We start from the raw sequence: 21,128 nt of genomic DNA on the forward strand, positions 1-21,128 counted from the left end.
ATAATAATTTAGCTTTTCACAATTGATTAATAATATGAATAATAATAATTTTGTTTGTCTAATGATAATAATAATAATAATAATAATAATAATTGTGGTTGTTGGATAATAATAATTTTGCTTATCACAATTGAATAATAATATGAATAATAATAATATTGTTTGTCTAATGATAATAATAATAATTGTGGTTGTCAGATAATAATAATTTTGCTTTTCAAAATTGAATAATAATAATACGAATAATAATAATTTTGTTTGTCTAATGATAATAATAATAATAATAATAATAATAATAATAATAATAATAATAATTGTGGTTGTCGGATAATATCAATCATTTTGCTTTTCACAATTGAATAATAATAATGATAATGATCACTGAATGTCTTGAAAATTGAGTGAAAATTGTTCAGGCAACTGTAGACCTTATCAAAATTGATAACTGATGCCCAGTGCTGTTGCTAAAAAAAAAAAAAAAAATCTAAACCATATTTTATTTCAAATAAAAGTTATTTACCCTGTAGTACATCTCTGGCTCCACTAGAGGGTGACATGGGCTGAACACCCCGGCATCATCAACAAGTAGTCCACACCAGTGTCTCGCAAACTCAGCTGAAAAATAGAAATCTGTCCAGTCACTACAATGCTGCCAACAATCATACATCCGTCGTTCCAATAGGGTGTCAGTATATAATACATCTGCTCATAAGCTTCAGGACAATAAATTATTGTCTTCTTAGGTTTAGAGATGCAATGTAATATGGACTAATATATGACACTCCCAACGCAGGGAGCAAAATACACCCATTTGGCTCGATTTTCTGATTTCATCATTCTTTTCATTTCAATAGAAAAAGGTTTATTTGTTAGCCTATCTCACACACACATGCATTTGGGCCAATTGAACAAGAAGCCAATAATATCATTTTTGCATTGTTTTTGCAGTGCTTTTTGGTGAATAAAACTAACTTTATCAAATCACACATATGATCTGCACTCCCAAAATAAAACTGGCATTAAAAATGCAAGAAAAAAAAATGCATTTTGAATGTATTTTTACTACCAGTAGAGCAGGTTTTGACTGCAGAAAAAAATGGTGCAAAAATGCCGCGTGTGAGCTTTATCTTCTAGGCCAGAGGTCCCCAACTCCAGTCCTCAAGAGCCACCAACAGGTCATGGTTTCAGGATTTCCTTAGTATTGCACAGGTGATGGAATTATTGCCTGTGCAGGTGATGCAATTATCACCTGTGCAATACTAAGGAAATCCTCAAAACATGACCTGTTGGTGGCTTTTGAGGACCGGACTTGGGGAACACTGTTCTAGGCTATGTTCCCACAATGACCATTTGGTGCATTTTCTTTAACATTTCTGTACCAATTAGGCCTCTTTCACACTTGCGTCGGTACGGGTCCGTAGCAATGCGTTGGGCTGAAGTACCGACGCACGTTGTGAAATTTGTGCACGACGTGGGCAGCAGATGCAGTTTTTCAACGCATCCGCTGCCCATTCTGAAGTCCGGGGAGGAGGGGGCGGAGTTTCGGCCGCGCATTCGCGGTAGAAAATGGCAGACGTGACAGACAAAACAAACGTTCCATTGAACTTATTTTGTGACGACGGTCCGCCAAAACACGACGGATCCGTCGCTCAACGCTAAAGCAAGTCTATGGGCAAAAACCGCTTCCTGCGAGCACATTTGCAGGATCTGTTTTTTTGCCCAAAACGACGGATTGCGACGAATGCAAAACGACGCAAGTGTGAAAGACGCCTTAGATAAATTAGGTCACTTTTCTTTTTTCATTGAATTTTTTTCTGTGTTTTTTACTTGCGTTTTTTTTCCTCTGCAGATTTTGTTTCCTTTTGGCATGTGAAGTTTTAAACAAAGAAACTTTGTACTCATTACAGAGTTTTGATAAAACTTTACGGAAAAAGTCTTGGGCGCATTATAAGTGTTTTAACTGTGAAAATATAATAATAACGCATGTGCATTTTTTAGATTCAGAATTTTGTGCATCTCCTTCAAGTTCATGGGGAAAATCTTCAAATAGAATGCGTATAAACCGCGAGAGGAATTGAAATGCTACGGATTTCCAAAACATGACAGCCTAAAGCGGTCCTATAAGTCTATGGAAGATTAGAACATAAAGCCAAAAAAGATGCTCCCATTAAAAATGATAATGAAGTAAGCTTTACATTCAAGATGGGAGGTTGTTATTGAAAATAAATGTAAAAAAACAAGACATAAAAACAATAAAAAAAAAGTAACTATGCTAAACGCGAGTCACGGGGCTAAGTCCTGGTAAATATAATATATATTCGTGATGTGATACATGTACTTATGCCCAGTGTGTAGGTAATATTTGTAGATACTTGTTCCTAACCCTTGTAGATGGAATCATTTCCTTTGATATACACATGGTTTTGTGGGTGGCACTGTCATGATATACATAAAAAAGTTATGTCTCTTGGAAGAAGGGGAGCAAAGAACAGAAATTCAAAAACTGAAACACCCATGGTCTTTCAGGGGTTAATGTTTCATGGATCATTTATTAATTATTTCATACAATAATGTTTGTGTATTAATTTTGTGCCAGTGCCATGATTTTTGCAGTAGATCCCATTTTTTTTATTTTGTTTTTAGATCTTGTTTACTATTTGCATATACAGTGATGGCAAAAAAAAAAATCTTTACATGTAAGATCCCCGCCATGATTTCACTTCTTATAAGTGCACACAATGAGGGAGATAATCAAAAACTGTCCAATAGCAAAACTGGCTTACGACTGTAGATGGTGATAAAATATAACGGTGACATGACGGAATATTAATTGTAACAAAATATCAACAATAAAATAATTAAAATGTAAGATTTTGTGGTTTCGTTAAATCCATAAGTTGTTGGGTTTTTTTTTGCCGCCACTGTATGTTCAATAAGCCACTCTTATTTAAAATGTAATACTTACCTCATTATCATTTTTTTATGAGACTATCTTATTTAGGTTTTAAGATTTCAAAAACAAACAGCAGGTGAATTTCCAAAATATATATAAAAAAAAAACCTCATCTACTTTTCAGGAACGGCGATACACGGCAAACGGCCCCTGAAAAAAATGTAGCAGTAAAAATGCAACAAATACTCATCATGGGAACTTATCCTGAAAGTGGTTGTCCAAAACACTTGTAATGGGCACATGACTTTTTCCGTTAAGCTTTTTCAAAACTCAGCAAAGAGAAAGTTTCCAAAAATTGAAAACTGCACATGCTAAAAGGAAACAAAATCTTCACTTTGCACACTTGCACCAAGGGAGGTTACAAACATAGTCAGAAAGTGGCTGTATCCATATCACATCAGTGTCAGACAGAGGTGCCAAGGGCCCACTAGTAACATTGACTTTGGGGGCCCACTTTTCGCCAGCATACAAATATTAGACTACCTTTGTTCACAAATGTACCTATATCTCTATATAATAATTAACTAGGTTGTTTGGTTAATGGATGAGGAGATGCTGATTTTTCTGAACAAGTTAATTATTGCTACAACCCATACAGTTGGCTTGGGGGCCCACCAGGGGATTGCCCTGTTACCCTATGGGCTAGTCCAAGCCTGTATCACATACCTATATAGAGATAATGGTGTGCACTCAGGTCAGGGACAGGGAGGTGCTAGTAAGACAGACCGTATGGTCCCGTAAGTCATATAGGAAGAAAATTACCGCATACTCAAACTGGTATGATGCAGAATAGGTATATGTCAGGTTTATTCAAATGAACAAAAAGAGGTTGCCACATAGAAGAATTGTTTAATGAAACCCAACGTTTCGACCCTCCCGGGTCTTATTCATGGGGACAGCATCACCAGCAGGGTGCGGGAGCGCCACTTATCCAGGAACACACTACTACAGGCCCTTCTTAAATGTGACGGCCATTCCATCTCAAGCCTCATCCACTCGGGACACGCAGGCCCTTACTGGCCCTACAGCAAGTGACAGCATATGCTCTAAAAAGGCATCGTTCCACCGTCTACCACTGCCACTCTCATATACATTCACCAAAGGATTAAAGTAACCCCATGAATAAGACCCGGGAGGGTCGAAACATTGGGTTTCTTTAAACAATTCTTCTATGTGGCAACCCCTTTTTGTTCATTTGAATAAACCTGGCATATACCTATTTTGCATCATACCAGTTTAAGTGCGGTAATTTTCTTCCTATATGTATCACATACCTGTCACGATGTTACATCATAATTTACAAAGCCACTATTAGGTCATGTGCACACTCCGTCTCCAAGACCCACACTGTGGATTTTGTTGTCTGAGTTTCGATAACTTAAAATCGACCAATAGGGTTGTTTTAGATAAATGGTGCAGTTAAAAAAAACTTTCCGCATCTAAACCTGCAGCAAAAATGCAACGTATGAACAAACTCTAAGTCATTTAAAAAGACTATGGATGACAGGAAATACCCACCATTTTCAACACTGAGACTACACGGATCATCAGTGATGTCACTAATACTTGGACAATCAGAAGTCAATCTCCATGTATTGACAAAAGCGGCAGCCGTGCCCTCGATGATACCGCTTATAGTCTTAAAGTCATCATTTTGTATGTTGTTAAAATTTCCACAAAGCCCTGAAAGATACGTTAATATTAGCAGAATATACAAATGCATTATTGGCTGATAGGTAATTCGTTACCATTTGACATCGTTTGTTTTAGTCAAAAACCATAGACATTTCCATGCAGTAAAATGTATTTTGCAGAAAGCGAAAATATTTTTGCAGCAATTATATTTTTAAGTTTACTAATACCAAACTTATAAGTTGTTAAATGGTTTGTCTGGCACTTAGATATTGATGGGACGGCACCTTACTTCCCATTCAGGTGAATAACATATAACTTGTAGTATCCAACTTTGGCCATGAACAATGTGTGGGGCTGCTGTGTTCTGACTCATACATTGCTTATTTCATGCAACCACTAGAGCAGATGTGAGCAGATCAATGGAGATCCCATCAATCTCATATTCAAGACATTTCATAAAAATTAATTATATGGAGGGGTTGGCGCAAAGGCAACAGTACCTAAAGGAAGGAAAGAAAAAAAAAAAGAAAGAAAAAAAATGCAGCTGCGAAATAGGACAAAAACCACCAATATTGTCAACGAAAATCACAATTGTAAAACCGACATATATTTCGCGCTGTGCATATATTCTATCCATAGTAGAAGCGAGGCTGCCTATAACCCATAAGATATACTAGCTATTTAATAATAAAATTAGCACACAACAATGAATACAATCAGTCTTTCAGTGCAATGGCTGCACACATATTAAAAGATATATATAAAAATGCATTAGTTCAGGTACGCAAATAGATGAATAGTTCAATGTCATTAGAATGTATAGTGCCGGCAAAAAGCCTCTTTACCCGATGATGACAGTCTTCCAATCAAGGGTTACGTTCCTGGTGAAAATCCAGATGGAGTCCGAAGTAAGGAAAAGAGGAAGGAAAAAATGTGTGTCTCTTCAGGAGTGTAGTCCAAGCCGGTGACATACACCCCCTAAGCATCCTCACGGGAAGAAAAACATTAGACTCGAACAAAGACGACCCAGGAAAACATACTCTGAAGGGAGGTAAGAACATTTCTAAAACAATCCACAGTGAGGAGATTGGAACAAAACAAAATCCTCTAAACTGCATGCTCGCAAACGCCAGAAGCCTGACAAACAAGATGGAAGAACTAGAAGCAGAAATATCTACAGGTAACTTTGACATAGTGGGAATAACCGAGACATGGTTAGATGAAAGCTATGACTGGGCAGTCAACTTACAGGGTTACAGTCTGTTTAGAAAGGATCGTAAAAATCGGAGAGGAGGAGGGGTTTGTCTCTATGTAAAGTCTTGTCTAAAGTCCACTTTAAGGGAGGATATTAGCGAAGGGAATGAGGATGTCGAGTCCATATGGGTTGAAATTCATGGAGGGAAAAATGGTAACAAAATTCTCATTGGGGTCTGTTACAAACCCCCAAATATAACAGAAAGCATGGAAAGTCTACTTCTAAAGCAGATAGATGAAGCTGCAACCCATAATGAGGTCCTGGTTATGGGGGACTTTAACTACCCGGATATTAACTGGGAAACAGAAACCTGTGAAACCCATAAAGGCAACAGGTTTCTGCTAATAACCAAGAAAAATTATCTTTCACAACTGGTGCAGAATCCAACCAGAGGAGCAGCACTTTTAGACCTAATACTATCTAATAGACCTGACAGAATAACAAATCTGCAGGTGGTCGGGCATTTAGGAAATAGCGACCACAATATTGTGCAGTTTCACCTGTCTTTCACTAGGGGGACTTGTCAGGGAGTCACAAAAACATTGAACTTTAGGAAGGCAAAGTTTGAACAGCTTAGAGATGCCCTTAATCTGGTAGACTGGGACAATATCCTCAGAAATAAGAATACAGATAATAAATGGGAAATGTTTAAGAACATCCTAAATAGGCAGTGTAAGCGGTTTATACCTTGTGGGAATAAAAGGACTAGAAATAGGAAAAACCCAATGTGGCTAAACAAAGAAGTAAGACAGGCAATTAACAGTAAAAAGAAAGCATTTGCACTACTAAAGCAGGATGGCACCATTGAAGCTCTAAAAAACTATAGGGAGAAAAATACTTTATCTAAAAAACTAATTAAAGCTGCCAAAAAGGAAACAGAGAAGCACATTGCTAAGGAGAGTAAAACTAATCCCAAACTGTTCTTCAACTATATCAATAGTAAAAGAATAAAAACTGAAAATGTAGGCCCCTTAAAAAATAGTGAGGAAAGAATGGTTGTAGATGACGAGGAAAAAGCTAACATATTAAACACCTTCTTCTCCACGGTATTCACGGTGGAAAATGAAATGCTAGGTGAAATCCCAAGAAACAATGAAAACCCTATATTAAGGGTCACCAATCTAACCCAAGAAGAGGTGCGAAACCGGCTAAATAAGATTAAAATAGATAAATCTCCGGGTCCGGATGGCATACACCCACGAGTACTAAGAGAACTAAGTAATGTAATAGATAAACCATTATTTCTTATTTTTAGGGACTCTATAGCGACAGGGTCTGTTCCGCAGGATTGGCGCATAGCAAATGTGGTGCCAATATTCAAAAAGGGCTCTAAAAGTGAACCTGGAAATTATAGGCCAGTAAGTCTAACCTCTATTGTTGGTAAAATATTTGAAGGGTTTCTGAGGGATGTTATTCTGGATTATCTCAATGAGAATAACTGTTTAACTCCATATCAGCATGGGTTTATGAGAAATCGCTCCTGTCAAACCAATCTAATCAGTTTTTATGAAGAGGTAAGCTATAGGCTGGACCACGGTGAGTCATTGGACGTGGTATATCTCGATTTTTCCAAAGCGTTTGATACCGTGCCGCACAAGAGGTTGGTACACAAAATGAGAATGCTTGGTCTGGGGGAAAATGTGTGTAAATGGGTTAGTAACTGGCTTAGTGATAGAAAGCAGAGGGTGGTTATAAATGGTATAGTCTCTAACTGGGTCGCTGTGACCAGTGGGGTACCGCAGGGGTCAGTATTGGGACCTGTTCTCTTCAACATATTCATTAATGATCTGGTAAAAGGTTTACACAGTAAAATATCGATATTTGCAGATGATACAAAACTATGTAAAGCAGTTAATACAAGAGAAGATAGTATTCTGCTACAGATGGATCTGGATAAGTTGGAAACTTGGGCTGAAAGGTGGCAGATGAGGTTTAACAATGATAAATGTAAGGTTATACACATGGGAAGAGGGAATCAATATCACCATTACACACTGAACGGGAAACCACTGGGTAAATCTGACAGGGAGAAGGACTTGGGGATCCTAGTTAATGATAAACTTACCTGGAGCAGCCAGTGCCAGGCAGCAGCTGCCAAGGCAAACAGGATCATGGGGTGCATTAAAAGAGGTCTGGATACACATGATGAGAGCATTATACTGCCTCTGTACAAATCCCTAGTTAGACCGCACATGGAGTACTGTGTCCAGTTTTGGGCACCGGTGCTCAGGAAGGATATAATGGAACTAGAGAGAGTACAAAGGAGGGCAACAAAATTAATAAAGGGGATGGGAGAACTACAATACCCAGATAGATTAGCGAAATTAGGATTATTTAGTCTAGAAAAAAGACGACTGAGGGGCGATCTAATAACCATGTATAAGTATATAAGGGGACAATACAAATATCTCGCTGAGGATCTGTTTATACCAAGGAAGGTGACGGGCACAAGGGGGCATTCTTTGCGTCTGGAGGAGAGAAGGTTTTTCCACCAACATAGAAGAGGATTCTTTACTGTTAGGGCAGTGAGAATCTGGAATTGCTTGCCTGAGGAGGTGGTGATGGCGAACTCAGTCGAGGGGTTCAAGAGAGGCCTGGATGTCTTCCTGGAGCAGAACAATATTGTATCATACAATTATTAGGTTCTGTAGAAGGACGTAGATCTGGGTATTTATTATGATGGAATATAGGCTGAACTGGATGGACAAATGTCTTTTTTCGGCCTTACTAACTATGTTACTATGTTACTATGTTACTATTGGTGCGCAACAAGGACTGATGCACGCTGAAAACCTGTGGTGCTGCAGACGCCAGACAGGACCTAGCGTGACGTAAAAAGTCACGTGACCACCCAAGGTAAGGAACGATGTGTGGATCTGACGAAGAAGACCGAAACGCGTAGGAACTGGTCCACACAGTGTTCCTTACCTCGGGTGGTCACGTGACTTTTTACGTCACGCTAGGTCCTGTCTGGCGTCTGCAGCACCTGCAGCTAGTATATCTTATGGGTTATAGGCAGCCTCGTTTCTACTAAGGATAGAATATATGCACAGCGCGAAATATATGTAGGTTTTACATTTCATAATAATTGTTTATCAGTTTATCAATATCTACTGTATGTCCCACACTAACCCTTTAAAGGTGTGGTCCAAAATGCATATTAATTTTCATCCTAAATCCCTATTTATTTAATGCCATAATCTAAACTATTTTCTAATTTTAATTAATACCTAAAATCCCCTATTCTTCCCTAACTACACTATCCAAGTGCTTTTCTTTTTCCATCCTTCTTCCTTTTCTATGATGCTTTGTTTGAGAATCACAGTGCATGCTGGGATACTCAGTTGAGGTATCATCAGGGTCCGCAGCCACTGCCACAGCCTTTGCCCCCTCTAGTGCCAGCTCTTTTCTACTGATTTATCCCGGCGAGAAAGCGTGATGTCATGGTGCACATTACACAATTACAGAGCAGGGACTAGCCCATGAAATGAGAATCATTGATGTCGCTTCATTTCAAGAACGGGTAAGTGGCAGCGACAGCAACCTCTTCCCCTGATACTTCATTTCAAGGAGGGGTCAGTGGCAGCGACAGTGACAGCAACCTCTGCCCCCTCATGATGCTCCATTTCAAGGAGGGGTCACTGGCAGCGACAGCAATCTCTGCCCCCTGTTGTTTCATTTCAAGGAGGGGATAGTGGCAGCAACAGCAACCTCCTCCCCTGATGCTTCATTTCAAGGAGGGGTCAGTAGCAGCGACAGAGACAGCAACCTCTGCCCCCTGATGATGCTCCATTTCAAGGAGGGGTCAGTGGCAGCAACAGCAACCTCTGCCCCCTGATGATGCTCCATTTCAAGGAGGGGTCAGTGGCAGCAACAGCAACCTCTGCCCCCTGTTGTTTCATTTCAATGAGGGGTCAGTGGCCGCAACAGCAACCACTTCCCACTGAGGATTCATTTCAAGGAGGGGTTATTGGCAGCGACAGTGACATCAACCTCTGCCCCCTGATAATGCTCTATTTCAAGGAGGGGTCAGTGGCAGCAACAGTGACAGCAACCTCTGCCCCCTGATGATGCTCCATTTCAAGGAGGGGTCAGTGGCAGCAATAGCAACCTCTGCCCCCTGTTGTTTCATTTCAAGGAGGGGTCAGTGGCAGCGACAGTGACAGCAACCTCTGCCCCCCCGATGATGCTCCATTTCAAGGAGGGGTTAGTGGCAGCGACAGTGACATCAACCTCTGCCCCCTTATGATGCTCCATTTCAAGGAGGGGTCAGTGGCAGCAATAGCAACCTCTGCCCCCTGTTGTTTCATTTCAAGGAGGGGTCAGTGGCAGCGACAGTGACACCAACCTCTGCCCCCCGATGATGCTCCATTTCAAGGAGGGGTCAGTGGCAGTGACAGCAACCACTGCCCCCTGAGGATTCATTTCAAGGAGGGGTTAGTGGCAGCGACAGTGACATCAACCTCTGCCCCCTTATGATGCTCCATTTCAAGGAGGGGTCAGTGGCAGCAATAGCAACCTCTGCCCCCTGTTGTTTCATTTCAAGGAGGGGTCAGTGGCAGCGACAGTGACACCAACCTCTGCCCCCCCGATGATGCTCCATTTCAAGGAGGGGTCAGTGGCAGCGACAGTGACAGAAACCTCTGCCCCCTGATGATGCTTCATTTGAGTATCCAAGCATGCAATGGGATTCTCAAACGGAGCATCATAAAAAAAGAAGTAGGAAAAAAAACAGCACTTAGTGAAGGCTGGTGAATTTTTAATGCAAATATAATAGAAACTAGTTTACATTATGTTACTAAATATATCAAGATTTAGGATGAAAATTCATTTCTATTTTGGACCACCCCTTTAACTAAAGATGAGTGCACATTTTATTCCAGTTTCAAGTACAGTACTGGAGTATGTGAATTTTTCACCTGCTAGCATACAGAATATCTCGGCAGCACAGTGTAGAGCAATCAATAGGCCACATACCATTCTCTGCTTCAACTCTGCCATATTTAACTCAAGAACAATATTTCATTTCATATACTGTATGTCCTTTGTTTGCCTAATCTGTCGGTTCAACTTGTTTGGCTTTTAAAATGAATATTCTGTCACAAGATGTCTATGATATTTATGTCTGTGTATGGCTACCCAACGGCTGTGAAGTGAATTGTAGCCTGTCCTTAACCAAATTCTAGAAAAGGCATAGAAGGCAAGTAAAAGAAACTGAAGGCTATGCCCACACAGCATCTCTTAGCTGACTCTGATCAAGAACGGACATTTCTTCATTATTTTTTTTTTCCAGCTACTCGGTCCACAAAAAAAAACACGTACATGCCAACAGGCCCGTGAATTATAAGAGGTACATGTTCTATCTGCATAAAACATGAAATGAACACATACATGAAAAGCGGATGTCTGAATTGGGCCCCCATCTAGGTGTTTGTCCCAGGGACAGTTTGTGTCTGAGTCTCTGGAGGGAAACTGATATTAGGTTGTTCCCTAATTTTGGAATGGGCAAAAGGTATAAAAGGGTGGAGGAAAAAGAGGCAGGAAAAAATAGAAATCTACGCCTGATTTTTAATAGTTGGTAATAACTGGATGATGGATGGATTTGCAGTTATCTAATAATAGCAAAGCTTCTTTTAAAAAAGATTGTCCTGTTAAAACAACCCTTTTAAGTACATCAAAAATATAAAATATGCTTTTGATGGACAAAATCGAGGCATAAAAATGTGCATATGGAAAATAAAGCAGACGTCTTCTGGACAGCAGATGTTATCATACAGTCAGCTGCTATGTATGCCAACGAAAGCAAGATATGGACATTACAACCATCAGAATGTACAAACATCTTCTAAATTCTATTTTACTTGGTATTTACATTAATATTATTATTCATTTTTATAGCGCTATTTTTTCCATGGCGCTTTACCTGTGAAAAAGGGCATACGTAGACAAGTAGAATAAACATGAGCAATACAAGGCACACACAAGTACAGAAGGAGAGAGGACCCTGCCCGTGAGGGCTTACAGTCTACAGGGGATGGGCGAGGATACACTAGGAGAGGGTACATGAAGATTCGTTCTTACCACAAGTGAGAGTTTTAAATGAAGGGTCCAGTGCCACGTACAGTTGGATTATGGGTTTTAATTGGACCACCACCTGAAGACCAATGCCGGTTGCATGCACAACAATGAAGAAGATTGAGGGCTGAAAGATGATGTATTTTTCTGAAACTAAATTCATACAGACAAAATAATAATAATTAGGGAAAAATAGTCACTTTTCTTTTAAAGCGAGACATTTTCTACTGTATTTATTAACTTACTGTATCTAAAAAGTGTGATGTCAAAGATGGCTTCGGCCCACAATCTAATGTGAAAGTGAGCCCCGGACAATTTATTGTCAGTGGATATATAAATCTAACATATTGATTGTTGGGCTGCCGATCATAGCGTCTCCCTGAGATAAGCCACCACCAGACATGGTGACTTCTCTCATAGAGAACTCTGGAGCACTCGGCTGGACAAGTGTTTCTGTGTATGGGAGACATGGCCAAGATGACTGCCGCCTAAATGAGCGACTGAACAAATATTCAGCTGACAGCCATCTAATATGTATGGTGGCCTTAATATATTCTCATTAATTAAAGTTTGCAGGCTGAATTCACATTTCTCGTGAGATATATTGGATGCCAAAATTATTCTTAGGCTGTCATTTACCCAAATAGAGGTAAAAAAAAGAATCAGTTTTGGCCTCCATTAGGTTGGTATATGTCAGCCTTCTTTTTTCACAGGAGCATATGGACAATTTAAGCTTTGGCATGATTATTAGTGTTGAGCGATACCGTCCGATACTTGAAAGTATCGGTATCGGATAGTATCGGCAGATACCCGAAAAGTATCTGGTATCGCCGATACCCGATACCAATGCAAGTTAATGGGATACCAAGTATCGGAAGGTATCCTGATGGTTCCCAGGGTCTGAAGGAGAGGAAACTCTCCTTCAGGCCCTGGGATCCATATTAATGTGTAAAATAAAGAATTATTGATATAATAATATATATTATTGATATAATTACCTCTCCGGAGGCCCCTGGACATCACCGCTGGTAACCGGCAGGCTTCTTTGTTTAAAATGAGCACGTTTAGGACCTGAGAATGACGTTGCGGCTTCTGATTGGTCGCGTGCTGCTCATGTGACCGCCACGCGACCAATCAGAAGCCGCGACGTCATTCTCAGGTCCTAAAGTCCTCATTCTAGGAATTTAGGACCTGAGAATGACGTCGCGGCTTCTGATTGGTCGCGTGGCGGTCACATGAGCGGCACGCGACCAATCAGAAGCCGTGATGTCATGGAAGTCCCTAAATGCGCTCATTTTAAACAAAGAAGGCTGCCGGTTACCAGCGGTGATGTCCAGGGGCCTCCGGAGAGGTGAGTATATCAATATTTTTTATTTTAATTCTTTATTTTACACATTAATATGGATCCGATACCGATTCCCGATATCGCAAAAATATCGGAACTTGGTATCGGAATTCCGATACCGCAAGTATCGGCCAATACCCGATACTTGCGGTATCGGAATGCTCAACACTAATGGTTATACAGTGGCATATTTTGGAAGCATCTGTTGGAGGTGTATGTGGACAGAAATTCTCCGCATGACACTTGTGGAATGCTGAGAAGAAATACTAGTATGTTGGACTATGTATTTATGCCTAAAATTAAGACAAAATTCTCGTTCAACGTCATTTGTCAATTTTCATGCAGATTCCTCACCAAAAAGGCAAAAAAGTAACATGTGGATGAATATGAGATAAAACTCAATCACTTTCCTGGTACATTATAAGGATGGAACACAAATTTTACTTAGCTGTAGGCAGGGCCAGACTGGCCATCCCGAAATTCTGGCAAAACCAGAAATATCTAACAACATTTAACATGCCCAGTTCGTTTTTCTCTATATATCTGCCACCCCCATACATATAAAACAGCCATCCATGCCTGCCAAAATCACTCGGATACTTTAGGTCAACCTTTGCTTTTTCTGCATGGACATGATGATGAGGTAATTATTTGAGGGCAGTTTTTGAATTCGACATCCTTTTTTCAGCAATTTGTAGGAAACAATATCAAACAGGCACATCATGAATGTTTTATTTAGGGGTCTGAAAGGGCATGAAATACACAACGAAAAAAATGTAATTCCATAGTAATGAATAAGTACAAGCACTTTTCTATAATTAAAAAAAAAAGTACGGAAATACGTACTAGCCAAAATAACATACTTTTTGCCTTTCTTCAGTTACTCTGCCCTGCGGATATGTTTAAAGGGAATCTGTCACCAGCTTTTTGCTACCTCCTCTGAGAGCAGCATGATACGGGAAAAGAGACTCAGAATTCAACTACGTTTCTCTTAATTTACTGGATACAGAAGATGTGATACATTCAAGGTTTTTAGATGCAGCATGTAGCAGAGCTCAGAATGATAAACCCGCCCACATTACAGTATTCTGAATATATTATCTGTTGACAGTGAGCTGCTCATCGGAGGAGGGGGCATGGTCAGACCATTTGGCATGAGAGAGCTAGTCTGGGCAATGATAAGCTCCTGGTGATCAAACATTCATTGTATGGAAACAATAGCCTAATAAGTGACACAGCTCTGAAGTCTGTGTCTCAGCCCATATCTAAATCTGACCTCAGATTACATATCAAAAAACCTTCTGACAGATTCCCTTTAATGCCAATCCTGGGTGCTTCCTGGAGAATAAAGCAAATGTAGAGATGAAGTGAACAGAACATTTTATTTGAACATGTTACTGACGCATCATTATCACAACCTATCCTCTATCATTGAATGTCTCAGTGTTATACCTGAATGTACAGGTAGCGTACTAATGATTCCATTCACAAAGACTTGTCCGGGAGATTTAATTTCCAGTTCCTAAAAAAAAGAGCAAAAAAACTACTTAAAAATAAAAATTTTTATTACTGTTCCTGCACATCTTTTAGTGGAAAATGTAAATGTAAATTTTGTATAAAATAAATGACGGCAAACATTTGTGGATAAAATGTAACTATAATGTTTTTGATCAGAACACAGAATACATAAAAATGTCTAATGTTACACAATTTTCCAAGATACCTCCTGCATAGACTTCACATTTTCAACATGTTTACTAAGAATTTGTTAGGGTATGTGCACACGTTGCAGAAAGGTGTGCGGATTTTTCTGCACTGAATTTGGTAAATCCGCTCAGCGGATTTACTGCGGAATTACTGCATGTTTACTGTGGTTTTTTAAAGTTTTTTGTGCGGATTTCACCTGTGGTTTTACACCTGCGGAGTCCTATTATGGAGCAGGTGTAAACCACTGCGGAATCAGTACAAAGAATTGACATGCTGCGGAATAAACAACGCAGCGTTTCCGCGTGTTATTTTCCGCAGCTTGTGCACTGCGGATTTTGTTTTCCATAGGTTTACATGGTACTGTAAACTCAAGGAAAACTGCTGCGAATCTGCAGCGGCCAATCCACTGTGGATCTGCAGCAAAATCCGCAACGTGTGTACATAGCCTCACACAACACTGTATAGTAATTAGTCTATGTGAGAAATTAAATAAGAATAAAAGTGAAAATAATAAAGCACAGTTAAACTCACCGTACATCTATTCCATTTAATCGATTGTCCCCTGTAAAAAAACAAAAATAATAAACAACCATATCTCTCACCTGTCTGAAGTGAAGATTAGCAATAAATACTGCTGCATGCTGTAATCCATCTCTGCGATATCTGGTTTGCAAGCTGTATGGTGCCATGATGAAACCATCAAGGCTAAAATCCAGGACACAATGAGGTGCCACGCGTGATGAGCAGTGATGTCATAGAGGTTACCGCAAGTCACCGAATCTACGTTCCCAGGCTCCTTTCACTCTGAGCTGGGATGATGAACTGCAGTGACCTCAATGAGATCACCATGAGCACATTGAGAAAATTCTCACAGTGCTCGCTGTGATCTCATTGAGGTTACCACAGTTTATCATCCCTTCACAGTGAAGAGCTGGTGGGAATGGACCTTCAGTCACCATCAGTTACTGAGCTGTGATTGCAGCACCTCATTGTGTCCTGGTTTTCAGTCTGGATGGTCGCATCATGGCACCGTTCAAGTTGTAAACCAGATATCACAGAGATGGATTGTGGAGTGGGACAGTATTGCTAATATTCACATTGGACAAGTGAGGGATACGATTGTGCATTATTTTTGTTTTTAACAGGAGATAAGGGCTTCAATGGATTAGACATAAGGTGAGTATAATGGTTGTTTATTATTTTCTGTCTTTTACAAGGGACAAGGGATTCAATGTAAAAGACTGAAGGTGAGTATACCTTTATTTTTTATTTTTAAATAAATGTGTAAAATGGTGTTGATTTTTATTTTAACATTTTTTTTATTTATGCTGTGTGCTTATTTTCAAACTTATTCCATTAATGACCCTTGGGCTTGATGGCACCTGACAATATAAAGGTGATATCAGCCCCACAAATATTACACCACTTGCCACCGCTACAGGGCAAGTTGGAAGAGCAAGACTAAATGATTTTTTTATTTCCACGGCTCTGCATTATAAACTTCTGTGAAGCACTTGGGGGTTTAAAGTGCTCACCACACATCTAGATAAGTTCCCGGGGGGGGGGGGTGTCTAGTTCTCTACTTCCCTTACGAGTCCCGATGTGTGCCCAAACAATAGTTTTCCCCAACATATGAGGTATCAGCGTACTCAGGACAAATTTCTCTTGTTACACTTGGGAAAATAAAAAATTGGTGGCTAAAAAAATCATTTTTGTGGAAAAAAATGATTTTTTACGTTCACGGCTCTGCATTACAGTATAAACTTATTTGAAGCACTTGGGCATTCAAAGTTCTCACCACACATCTAGATAAGTTCCCTGGGGGGTCTAGTTTCCAAAATGGGGTCACTTGTGGGGTTTCTACTGTTTAGGCACATCAGGGGCTCTGCAAATGCAACATGACGCCCACAGACCATTCTATCAAAGTCTGCATTCCAAAAGGGCACTCCTTCCATTCCGTGCTCTGCCGTGCGCCCAAACAGTGTCCCCCCCACATATGGGGTATCTGAGTACTCAGAATAAATTGCAAAACAACTTTTGTGGTGCAATTTCTCCTGTTGCCCTTGTGAAAGTAATAATTTGGGGGTGAAAATATCATTTTTGTGGAAAAATGTTTTTTATTTTCACGGCTCTGCATTATAAACTTCTGTGAAGCACTTGGGGGTTCACAGTGCTCACCACACATCTAGATAAGCTCCTTTCGGGATCTAGTTTCCAAAATGAGATCACTTTGGGGGAGATTTCACTGTTTGAGCACATCAGGGCTCCCCAAAAGCGACATGGCGTCCGATCTCAATTCCAGTCAATTCTGCATTGAAAATATCTAACAGCGCTCCTTCCCTTCCGAGCTCTGCCATGAGCCCAAATAGTACTTTTCCCCCATATATCGGGAATCAGCGTACTCAGAACAAATTAAACAACAATTGTTGTGGTCTAATTTCTCCTATTTCCTGTGAAAATAAAAATTGGGGGGCAAAAAGATCATCTTTGTGGAAAAAAATACGATTTTTTATCTTCACGGCTCTACATTATAAACTTGCGTGAAGTTCAAAGTGCTAACCACACATCTATATAAGTTCCTTAATGGTCTAGTTTCCAAAATGGTGTAAATTGTGGGGGGTTTCCACTGTTTAGGCACATCAGGAGCTCCCCAAAAGTGACATGGCGTCTGATCTCAATTCCAGCCAATTCTGCATTGAAAATGTCAAACGGCGCTCCTTTCCTTCCGAGCTCTGCCATGCACCCAAACAGTAGTTTACTCCCCATATGGGGTACCGGCATACTCAGGACAAATTGCACATCTTTGGTGGTCTAATTTCTCCTGTTACCCTTGTGAAAATAAAAATTTGGAGGCAAAAGATCATCTTTGTGGAAAAAATACGATTTTTTTATTTTGACGGCTCTACATTATAAACTTGTGTGAAGCACTTGGGGGTCCAAAGTGCTCACCACACATCTAGATAAGTTCCTTAGGGGGTCTAGTTTCCAAAATGGTGTCTCTTGTGGGGGATTTCCACTGTTTAGGCACATCAGGTGCTCTTCAAAGGCAACATGGCGTCCAATCTCAATTCCAGCCAATTCTGCATTGAAAAAGTCAAATTTTGCTCCTTCTCTTCTGAGCTCTGCTGTGAACCCAAACAGCGGTTCACCCCCACATATGGTTTTGTAAATTTTGTTGTAAAAATTAGAAATTGCTGGTCAACTTTTAACCCTTATAACTCCCTAAAAAAGATAATTTGTTTTGAAATTGTGCTGATATAAAGTTGACATATGGGAAATTTTATTTAATAACTATTTTGTTTGACATATCTGTGTGACTTAAGGAGATAAAAATTCAAAGTTTGAAAATTGCTAAATTTTCAAAATTTTTGCTATATTTCCATTTTTTCATAAATAAATGCAAGTAATATCGAAAAAATGTTACCGTTACCGTGAATAACAATATTTCTCGAAAAAACCTTCTCAGAATCAGTGGGATCCGTTAAAGTGGTCCAGAGTTATAACCTCATAAACGGACAGTGGTCAGAATTGTAAAATTTGGCTTGGTCATTAAGTACCAAATTGGCTCTGTCACCAAAGGGTTAAGGGTTAAGGGTTAAGGTTTAAGGGTTAAGCAGCCATGACAAAGCTATCAGCTGAGGGTTGCAGCCCGCAGCTGTCAAATTTGCCTGCCCTGGTTATCAAAAATAGAAGAGATTCCACATAATTTGTATTTATTTATTTATTTATTTATTTATTATTAGCACAGGCATCAGCTGATGAATAGTGTTGAGCGATACCGTCCGATACTTGAAAGTATCGGTATCGGATAGTATCGGCCGATACCCGAAAAATATCGGGTATCGCCGATACCGATATCCGATACCAATACAAGTCAATGGGACATCAAGTATTGGAAGGTATTCTCATGGTTCCCAGGGTCTGAAGGAGAGGAAACTCTCCTTCAGGCCCTGGGATCCATAGGGATGTGTAAAATAAAGAATTAAAATAAAAAATATTGATATGCTCACCTCTCCGGCGGCCCCTGGACATCATGCGGCTAACCGGGTGGCTTCTTTCTTCAAAATGCGCGCCTTTAGGACCTGGGAATGACGTCCCGGGTTCTGATTGGTCGCGTGCCGCCCATGTGACCGGCACGCGACCAATCAGAAGCCGTGACGTCATTCGCAGGTCCTCAATTCCTAGAATTAGGAGTTTTTGTGAATGAGAATGACGTCGCGGCTTCTGATTGGTCGCGTGCCGGTCACATGGGCGGCACGCGACCAATCAGAACCCGGGACGTCATTCTCATTCACAAAAACTCCTAATTCTAGGAATTGAGGACCTGCGAATGACGTCACGGCTTCTGATTGGTCGCGTGCCGGTCACATGGGCGGCACGCGACCAATCAGAACCCGGGACGTCATTCCCAGGTCCTAAAGGCGCGCATTTTGAAGAAAGAAGCCACCCGGTTAGCCGCATGATGTCCAGGGGCCGCCGGAAAGGTGAGCATATCAATATTTTTTATTTTAATTCTTTATTTTACACATCCCTGTTGATCCGATACCGATACCCGATATCACAAAAATATCGGATTTCGGTATCGGAATTCTGATACCGCAAATATCGGCCGATACCCGATACTTGCGGTATCGGAATGCTCAACACTACTGATGAATAGTCCCAGCGACAGCAGATGTAGGCTGACAGGAGTTTTACTCTCATCAGCCGATGCCTGTGACCGGCAGTAACCTTTTTACCAACAGTCACAGCTGCTGGCTCATGCTGTCATCTGACAGCACGGGAACTATAGCTCTCTGACTGGCAATAATGATCTTACCACTGATCAGAACCCGTGTTTTCCATGCTGACATGGAGATGACAGCATGGCAAACAATGGATGCTCGGGCCCCCTATTAATTAGAAAATTTGAATAGGGTTCGGGTTCAGGTACCTTTCTGGTACCCAAACCAAACTTTTTTTTAGATCTTTGGCCGAACCCATCAGACCCAAGCATCCATGAGTTCACTCATTACCAGTAATAATACTGGTTTGCACATATCAACATATCAATGATCAAATTGTGCACTGTATTATTATTTTAGTCTAGATTTTGTCACTGATATTAGCACAACCTGATTGTATCACAATCTTCATGTTTTCTCACTTACATTTATTTTAGAGAAGGGAGAGATGCACAAGTTCTTCCAACAAAGTAGTCCATTTTTTGGAATAACCAGTGATCCCTCTCATCAAGGACCATATAACAGCCACACAGTATGTCTGTATGGTAGGTATGGAATGTCCGTAGTACTGGAAAAATTAACAAAAGGTGCAAAAGCTTGGCCAAATGTCTATTTGATGTTCTACTGTTATTTTTAATATGCCAGCACTGAATTTACTTGTTTCTGTAGGTTTTAATCCAAGTTAGTAATTTTGACTAGAGGGCTTTACTGAATGTGTGCGGAAACTTTTTTAACATATTACATTTTTTTTAGAAAAATGTTTATCTACTGTATATTTTTGTTACTTGCCAATGTTGTGTTAAAGGAGTTCATTTAGATTTAGGAAAAGAGAGTTTCATTAATGAAAAGTGATACAAACGTCTAGTATATTTGTGTTTTCATTCTTTGCCTTTTTTAAGATCTAGTTTTGATGATAGAATTTGAATTCAAAATATTCTTAAATTATGAGAAGATCACTTACCGTTGAGGCATTATTGAAATAAATGGTGACTCTTGTAAGACAGACTTCTGTCTGTCTTAATCCACATTGTCTTAAGTCACCCAAGATAGTATAAAGATAAGTGTGACAATCCTAAGAAATAAATACATTTCATTAGAACATTTCTGAAAACATGACTATGTGTCACATCTAAGACTCTGCTCATAACTGTGTTCTGGAAATTTCCACCAGTTCTATTCTTAGGATGAAAAATGCAATACAATCTAAAAAGTCTGTACGTTCCCTCATTTTTTAATTGACTTCCATTCTGAACAGAAGCAATTTTAGAAGTGTAAACTGAGGACTAAAAGTAAAGGTATGATTTAGCATATACTAGAACATATTTATCAATACAGATCCACATTTATTAAGCAGCCTGCACAATTTTTTCACTTCACCCATTATCTACCAATGTCCTTTTTTTGTGATGCCTAATCTTTAGCTTCTAGCAACTA

At 39.9% G+C, this 21,128-nt stretch overlaps 1 protein-coding gene across 1 annotated transcript in view; it reads right to left on the reverse strand.

Moving 5' to 3' along the window:
- The window catches only part of LOC138648607 (mucin-2-like), a 195,918-nt gene that overhangs the window by 154,180 nt on the left and 20,610 nt on the right, over positions 1–21,128 (reverse strand). Inside the window, exons 4-7 of the mRNA XM_069738394.1 lie at positions 20,656–20,766; positions 14,716–14,785; positions 11,925–12,071; positions 4,472–4,636 (exon numbers count right to left, since the gene is read on the reverse strand). Of these exons, the coding sequence (XP_069594495.1) occupies positions 4,472–4,636; positions 11,925–12,071; positions 14,716–14,785; positions 20,656–20,766 (493 nt within the window). The remainder of the gene's footprint in view (positions 1–4,471; positions 4,637–11,924; positions 12,072–14,715; positions 14,786–20,655; positions 20,767–21,128) is intronic.

Source organism: Ranitomeya imitator, chromosome 9 (assembly GCF_032444005.1).
Source record: "Ranitomeya imitator isolate aRanImi1 chromosome 9, aRanImi1.pri, whole genome shotgun sequence".
Lineage (NCBI taxonomy): Eukaryota > Metazoa > Chordata > Amphibia > Anura > Dendrobatidae > Ranitomeya > Ranitomeya imitator.